Source organism: Paramormyrops kingsleyae, chromosome 18 (genome assembly GCF_048594095.1).
Source record: "Paramormyrops kingsleyae isolate MSU_618 chromosome 18, PKINGS_0.4, whole genome shotgun sequence".
NCBI lineage: Eukaryota > Metazoa > Chordata > Actinopteri > Osteoglossiformes > Mormyridae > Paramormyrops > Paramormyrops kingsleyae.
The window spans coordinates 13,760,253-13,768,398 of record NC_132814.1 but is presented as its reverse complement, the minus strand read 5'-3'; the positions used below and the strand labels follow the sequence as shown (position 1 = coordinate 13,768,398).

The following is an 8,146-nucleotide window of genomic DNA, read 5'->3' as shown; positions in this document are numbered from 1 at the left end:
ATCCTTCGTAATCATGCGGAATACGGCTCTCACACATTGATCTGTTCGTAAATCACACGTAATGTCCGCAATCAGCGTAACCGTGCAGCTATGCTCAGAGTGGTCTCCTGCGTCCAGAGGAAAACGCAGCCCACTATACCGGAAGCTTTGAATTCTTTGATTGTGGGATGAACATTCTTTTTCCTCATGTATTTAATTTTTGAATTAATTCATGAAATTCACGTTGTGCAGCTGCATCAGCAGGTAACATAACGATATTCACTGTACATAAGGAAATTAAAGGGACTGAGTTGCCCACATAAATACAAATTATCCTAACATTTTACGGTAGACTTACTATTTTCATTTTTCTGGCGCTTTTTGGACTGTTATATCAAATTTATATCGTCAGACTTACGTATATAAATAAATATGTAAAATTATATTCATGCTGGATGACTGGTTAGAAGACGCAATGATTAAATGCACATCGTATTGAAGAAATGTATCAATATTCTAATTTACTTTTTTCCCCTGAAAATATGATTTCCATATTATGATTAACAGTGCCTCATCTACACTTGAAACAATCTAGTGATGCCCACGCACAGGATTTACACGAGGTGCAACATCTCTTGGTTAAGAATTTACGTGCAAAGTGTGCAGTAGTGGAAGACAGAAACGCGTTATTAAAGAGATGGTAAAGATGTTGAGTAAAAGTGCAAAGTGATTGTCATCACAGACAAAATATACAAAATATGAAGGCGCAGGGGAGTTTCTAGCTATTGAAAAGGTCAGGGGCTAAGTCGATCACGTTTACCTGGGGCTTGACTTTGTTTCTTTCTGAAGGAAAATTGGCGTCAAACTACAGCCCGAATGATCGGACCTACCGATGCCCATATGAAGGAGCATTTGTCATTTGCTCAGAACCGTTCATTCTTGGACATGTGAGAATAACACCTGCAGTTACATAGGCTACCTAACAAAATCCCCTTCCTAGCTCAAGTAAATTATTCTTTAACGTTTGGGATTAAAGCCACGAATTTGTACCGGTGCAGGTTTCTGGGTTTAAAATGTTAACAATTGAAACGCAGCTCCCTTGATCAAGTCAAATCGGAAGGCCGGACCCACCCCGCCCCACCCCGGTAGCCTGCCCGGATCGATATGGTATTATCTGTACGGGTTTACTGAGAATAATCTTATCAGAAAAAAACAGTAAAAGACAAACAGTGAGGCAATAAGCTCAGTGCCGGGCACTTTTTTTTTTTATAAATCGACGCACATTTTGACTGAATTTCGTTTTCTTTGTCTTATACGGTCACGTGGTATATTCAGTATTTCCAAACAGATTCCTTCAAAATTTATTTAAGCATTGACAATCTACATAAGCGCTGCAAAGAAGTTAAACATCATTGGATCATTTGCGCAGGCTTTCTCAGACAAACTGCTCGGCTGCGAGTCTCACGTAATTGACATAAAGTTAAACCAATCAGCGATTGACTGATTATTTTTTAACAACAAATGTGTCCAATCGTAAGCAAGATGATGGCATCGCAAAATGGACGAGTCATAAGTTCAGCGCTGCAGTTGCAGAGGGAATTAAACTAGAGTGGAATCGATGAAGCCTATTAATCATAATGTAAGAGTCACCTTTTAAATTGCGCAACTCAACATAAGGTAAGAAACAGGACGCTTAATGTTATTTGTCAAATCCGCAGTTTGAGCTCTTTAGGAGAAACATTAAATAAATCTTTCGTTTGTACGTTTTTGTTTGCTTTCTGGATATGCTGTTTACAGAAACTTGATTTTGATTGTCATTAAGGGGCACCTGACAAAAAAGTGAGATTTGTAAAGTATGTACTTTGTTGTATCTTTGTACTGAGATGGACATTGATGACATGCCGTTTGTTCTTTACTTTTCCAGTTATTGAAAAGTTTCAGTTTTCTTGCCATTACTTCTTTGTTAAAATGATACTTTCTTAAAAATAATATGTAATAAATCTATATATTTCCAGACGTTTTCACTTTAAAAAGCGTACTGAAAGGTTCGCAACTTTGTTTCACGGTCAAGTAAATTAATTTCTTTGCCAGTAGTTGAAATACACTTGCCTATGTATCAGAATCCTTGTAACTTGCTGCCTGTTTGCATATTAATATGATAATGGTGTTTCAACTATTAGGCTTATGAATCACACCCAGCAATATATAACGCTCATGTAATCTTATGTTCCAGTGAATTTGAAGCAGAACTGTGGCCCGAAGAATGAAGGGACTGTACTTTGTGGAGCCTGTCGTGGCTCTGTACTCTTTCGCCTGTTTTTTGATCTACCCGCTAGTGTCCCAGTATGTTTACCGGCGCATGTGGCAGGATCTGACAAATACGACTTACCCAGCCACAGACAATGCTTCCAGCTGCATGGTCAACACTAACCAGTCCAGTCATGAGGTCAGCAATTTCATAAAAATGACATGGACCTATGTAGCCTCTGATATTTGTATCTGATGTCTACAGTCTTGTGATTTGGATGATAACAGGCACACTTCTGCTAGTAACTGTTTCAGTTTCCTAAAACATAGAACACCTACTTTCTATGTTTAGGTTGTTCTCAAATGTCACTTCCATTTTTTCTTCTTTTCTTTTTAACTTCTTTAAAATTTTGGCTTGTATTATTGAAGGTCTTCCCAGCATGCACTGTACTGCCTGCTTTTGCTAACAGCGCGTTTTTTGCTTCAACAGAAAGTGCAAAGGGCAGCTTCGCTGTTCTCCCTCTACAATGAGCTGTTCTCCATGATTCCCAGCCTCATCGTAACCCTACTGCTGGTGGCGTACAGTGACCACCGGGGTCGCAAAATCTCCATCGCTCTCCCTCTGGTGGGCAGCCTCGTCTACACGTCCTCCTTCTTGGCCATCTCCTTCTTTGAGCTTAACATCTACCTGCTCATCGTAGCCAACTTTGCCAGCTCCCTGTTTGGTGGTGTAGGCACCATGCTTGGTGGCTGCTTCTCCTACATCGCCGACCTGTGTAGCGACGGCAAGCAGAAGACGCTACGTATGGCTGGTGTGGACATGGTGCTTGGTCTTCTCTCCGGTGTGGCTTCCATCTCCACGGGCTACTTCCTGAGGGCGTCCGGCTTCAACTGGCCCTTCTTTACCGCCTTCCTCTGCCACGCTGCCAACTTGCTGTATGTCATAGTCCTGCTGGAGGAGACGTGGAAGTCACCTGACCTGCAGGAGATGCAGCCCCCCTTGAAGAAGCTAGTCACCGGTGTCTACCGCCTCTTTGCCCTGGCCAGTCGGAGGAGAAACATGGTGCTGATCCTCTTGCTCCTCATTTTCTTCACCTACTCCTTCTCCAACATTGGCGGCCTGGCTCTGGTCACGCTCTATGAGCTGAACGAGCCTCTCTGCTGGAGCGAGATCCTCATCGGCTACGGCTCTGCCCTCTCCACCCTCGTGTTCCTCACAAGCTTCATTGGTGTGTTCATCCTCTCCCACTGCCTGCCCAACGTGGCCATTGTCTTTGTTGGCCTCCTATCCATCATGTCTGGGCTGATCATGACTGCGTTCGCCAGAACCACCCTGGCGATGTTCCTTGGTAGGAAGTCTTTTTTCATTCTTCTATCTGCCTGTAGACTGTGAGCAGTAAAATGGTTAGAGCTCTAGACTTGGGTGGTCATAAACGTTCAGGTTTGAATTCCCGATAAGGCTGGTTCCTTGTAGTAACATTATTGTTCCTTAACTTAGGAAACTGTATCCATCACCTGCATGCTAGTGCTTAACCTTTCCAGCTTTGTGACTGTATGTTTGCACTAATTAAATGATATTCTCACATCAGATGTTTAGCTCTGGGAACCTTTATGGTTTTATGGTGCCTGAATGTGCAATTAAAACATAAATACTATTGCTCCATTGTGTGTAAATGCACACTTTCTGCCAACACCATCGTCTTATAAAGTAACATGCATTCGTTGTTGCATTTTCATTATGTTTTCTGATAAAGGAGAACATATCAGCCTTTTTATAATCGTCACTGAAAATCTGGTAATTTAAAATAGTTTTTTTTTTTCAGCTCTAGCCAGTCTGTGATGTTCTTTTTGTGTTGTTATGAGGAAATTTAGTAGTGACACATTCTTCTTGGTCAGAGTGTGTGTGTGTGTAATAGCTAGTAATTAATTTTCCTAATGAGGCTCCTGTCATTATTTCTAACAAGGGAAAAGTCCCATATGAAATGTTTGTTTTCCAGTCAGGGTGCCTATGCTGCTGGCCATCATGCCGGCCCCCGTTTTACGTTCCATGATGTCAAAGATTGTCTCGAAGTCAGAGCAAGGTAAGTGGTCTGTGTGGCGGCTTCAGAGGTGGAGTGGGCTGGGGGGGGTGACTGAATGGAGGTGACTGGGCTCTCCGTTCCCCTGACACAGGAGCTCTCTTCGCCTGCGTGGCCTGCCTGGAGAACCTGAGCTCCAATGTAGCCTTTGCCATCTTCAACAGCCTGTATGCAGCCACCGTGGCCTGGTTCCCTGGATTTAGCTTTCTGCTGGCGGGTGGCTTGTGTCTGCTGCCCGTAGCCTTGCTGGGGTGAGCTGCTGTCATCGTGCTTATTTTACAGAAAGCGACACACATAGCGTGTAGCTCTTTGATTAATGCATATGCTGACATATTTGGGGACTCGCAGTTATTTCTGTTTTAACTTCCCTAGCCGCTATGCTGCATTTATGTGACATGGAGTGATTTAGCTGATAGATAGAAAAGGTGTTTCTTTAAGTCGCCTTCGGAGGGATGAACAGGCACTTAAGAATGCGTCCACCTGCTGAGGATTTGGGACGCTGAACACTGTAGTGCCATTAAAACAGAGTAACCCTGCCAAGTGGTGGGAGCTGAAACATGAACCTGATTCTTACGCCACATTTCCCCTTCAGACCTGTTTTTTTGGGGTCAGCAGTGTGTGACTACATGTCCTGTGTACAACGGCTTCTGAACCGTATAGTTCCTGTTTCCTGAGTCACTGTGCCATAAGCTGACAAAGGCCATATTGTGAGGTACTAGTACTAGCTTATGAGATTCCAGAGTCGGTGGAATATTTTCTTACCGCCCCAAAACACCACTTGGCCATAAAAACAGAGGTGAGCTAATTAGTCCAGTAATTAGGCCGTATATGTTAAGGGTGACGGTGAGCACAGCAAACTGGGGCTCCAGCTGACCCCATTTCAGAGATGCAGTATGCCTTTGTGTCCAGTTGCTGGTCCCAGTCCAAAAAATATATATCCCAGTGTTGGGTTTCTCTCCCGGACAGTGTGGTGGCATTCCTGGGCCCGGATGAAGCCGGTGAAGCAGAAGCTCTCATCGCAGGAGAGGAAGCTGGAGATGCACCTTCCATCTGAGATCCATATGGCGGTGTATCATCTGACCAGCAGATCTTCCCCAGACGCGTGTGGTGTCCAAGGGCAGCGTTGTAGAGGGACGGCTGATGTGCCACGAGCCGCACCATCGCTGCTTGAGACCAAAGCTCACTGTTAGCACTTCTTTGGAAACCCGCTCTTCGTAGTTGGGGGTTCTTTCTGTGGATTATGGTGTGCTGTGTGACATACAGCAAGTTGGCCCCAGTTTCCATGGCACGGGTGACACTTGGGTGAATATTCAGCACTTTGCGTAGAAAGCAAAACATGTAATTTAATAAATAAAATACTTCAATAAGTAATTAAAATGCACTTCCATTGGGAAGTGTTCTAACCAATAAATTATATACAGCTGTAGTCTGCCTAGGTCAGGATTTCAGGATGATGACTAAAGATGAAAAGCACCTTAAATTTTGTCAGTACAGTGCATCTTTTTTTCCCACTGTAATCCTATGATAAGGCTAGTTCAGTGCAATTTTTGAATTTTCTAAAATTTAGATGAATTCAAATGACTATTTAATTATATAAACCATTTTTGTTCAGATGTAACATTGCAAGATACATGTGCTTATGAATTATGGCCATCAAAATGATGGCTAATGGTAAAATTTTGTATATTTTTATATATGTTTCTTTTCAGATGACTTAATCCAAACGTGTGTGAAATCATTTAAGCAAACAGAATGTATTTCTGCTTTAATCATTTTATGCTGGCAAATCTTTGGGCGAAGCCAGGGAGACCGATTATGGTTAATATCATGTCTCTTGGAAATATTCTGCTCAAAGCCTGACCAACGAGGCAAATCCAGTTTGTTGATCAAGGCACTTTCAGATAACTAGAAAATACTTTAAAAGTGCTAAAACTAAGAAACTCCGCTTTACTGATTTAACAGCCTAACCATAACATAATGGAGCTGCTGTATTTCAGGTTATTCTTTTCCCGAGGAAATACCCTTGACAGCGGTCAATTGTTCAGAGCTCGTTAGCCGTTTAGTTACGCAGGACTCGTGACGCTGAGAGTAAACTACAGTATTTTCCGAATGCAATATTACACTTTACCGCAAGATGTCAGGCTTTGACAACAAAACCCATAATTTCTTTAACAAAGAAGTTGGGGTTTTGTAATATAGATTAGTCAAAAATCATAAATCTTCTTAGCATTACATTAAAGCTTGTATATGTTGTAATGAAATTTCGATACTTAATGTAAATCCCGAATCAACGGGAAGCGCAACCGTAAAATAAAAAGCATAAGTAGCATATTTTCTGAATATCATTTCCTGTCCATTGATTGTTGCCTGTAACGCATGACTGTTAAAGCGTCGCTTGTATTTGTTGACCATGTCCTACTGTTTCCATCTGTCTACTTGTTGGGAGACTTGTCGTTTATTGTTAGCGAAGGTTCTCGATCCGTGAGTTCAGTGCATGGAGGCGCACATGCTAACGTACGTGTCATGGCGGTGGATAATTGGATCTTTTGTACAACTGACATGTAAGCGTGTGCTGTACTGGGAAATCCCATTACAAAAATACTTGAAGAATGATTTTTCATTTTTTTTTTGGGGGGGGGGGGAGATAGGGTGGGTGTTCCTTTGGGTCTTGTTTTCTTATTATATATGTAGGCCTAACAATTAATTAAATTACGCCACCATTAACTCACAAGATAACGTCACAAACGCGGAAAGACGCTTCACTACTCCGCCATTCATCGATAGGAAAATGACGGAATTTCAGTGAAAATTGGCAGTGCACAAGACCCTCTCACCAGTTATAGCTGGTCATCAAACATCAGTCTTTGTCGACAGATTGTCTCAACGTAATTTATATTGTGTGTGCTGTTTAATATACAGGAGGCTTTTTTTGCCAACCTATAGGCTATAGTTAAAATCGTGACCTAGTTGTATTACAAATAAAGTTAAGCTACGGTTAAAAGTCCAAAAACAACGATATATTCTCTTATTTATTTATAAGTGCATGCATTCGTGAAAATCGGAGTCAAAGTGAAGCCGTGTGATTCACTGAATTGATTAAGCTCAGGTTTTGCTGGAGATTGCATTAATTTTTACCTCCAAGCTGCACTGGAATGCGACCAGACCCATAACTGCTCACAGAAAACGCAAATAAACTGTGTGCTGATTTATCTCCATCCGTGACAGACGTCCAGAAAACAAATGCTGCAGATAGGCTACATTACTTAAATAGATGTTAGATATTCAGATTGTGGTAGCGGTTTCAGCGTCGCAATCATTAGGTCACTGTCGCATATGTCACTCATCGGGCGGTCAGGTGTTTATTATATAGCCTAATAACCTTTGGGTTTCTCTGCTTTCATCAAGAGCGTGTTCATTTGTGATACAGCTTTGGGTATAAGCACTCAGTTTGCCTTGCTGAAGGTGTAGAGAAAGCTTATCTTTACCATATCACACTTCTTAACAATAATAATAATCGAACTGGAATCCAATATTAGTTAAACTGGATTCTGTAAATTTCTCATAATTGGCGTGTGTGTTTCTGCGTACCTGCATGCGCTCGTTGGTGGACGGACGTCCTGTTCTGAGTGCAGTCCTGCCTTTTACTCTGTATTAGTGGGAAAGTCGGTACGTTTGTGACCCTGTACTGGATAAATGTTTGGAAGATTAATGGATGTACTCTATGTATATATCAAGGCTGCCAGCCAATTTCGAGGAATCTGTTGGACTGAGATTTATTTGGAGGTGGGCGTCATATAACCGGAAAGCGTTCACTTTTGTGGATATTCCCATATGCTCTAACG

General features: G+C 42.0%; 1 protein-coding gene across 2 annotated transcripts; it reads left to right on the top strand.

Moving 5' to 3' along the window:
- The first annotated feature begins 70 nt into the window (after positions 1–70).
- On the top strand, positions 71–6,644 carry LOC111840481 (lysosomal proton-coupled steroid conjugate and bile acid symporter SLC46A3). 2 transcript variants are annotated; one of them, XM_023805371.2, is made up of 6 exons: positions 71–243; positions 2,213–2,425; positions 2,717–3,575; positions 4,224–4,307; positions 4,399–4,555; positions 5,271–6,644. In XM_023805371.2, exons 2-6 carry the CDS (start codon positions 2,243–2,245, stop codon positions 5,356–5,358), a joined length of 1,371 nt encoding a protein of 456 aa, XP_023661139.2. In that variant the 5' UTR covers positions 71–243; positions 2,213–2,242; the 3' UTR covers positions 5,359–6,644. The 2 variants fall into 2 exon arrangements, with proteins under 2 accessions (XP_023661139.2, XP_023661138.2); XM_023805370.2 differs by lacking the exon at positions 71–243 and adding an exon at positions 1,152–1,656.
- Positions 6,645–8,146: the final 1,502 nt, after the last annotated feature.

Excerpts from the sequence above, each read along its gene's own strand:
- LOC111840481 (XM_023805371.2), top strand. The coding sequence starts at position 2,243 with ATGAAGGGACTGTACTTTGTGGAGCCTGTCGTGGCTCTGTACTCTTTC. Across the intron at positions 4,308-4,398 it reads TGTCTCGAAGTCAGAGCAAG|GAGCTCTCTTCGCCTGCGTG; the intron begins GTAAGTGGTCTG and ends CCCCTGACACAG. Across the intron at positions 4,556-5,270 it reads CTGCCCGTAGCCTTGCTGGG|TGTGGTGGCATTCCTGGGCC; the intron begins GTGAGCTGCTGT and ends TCTCCCGGACAG.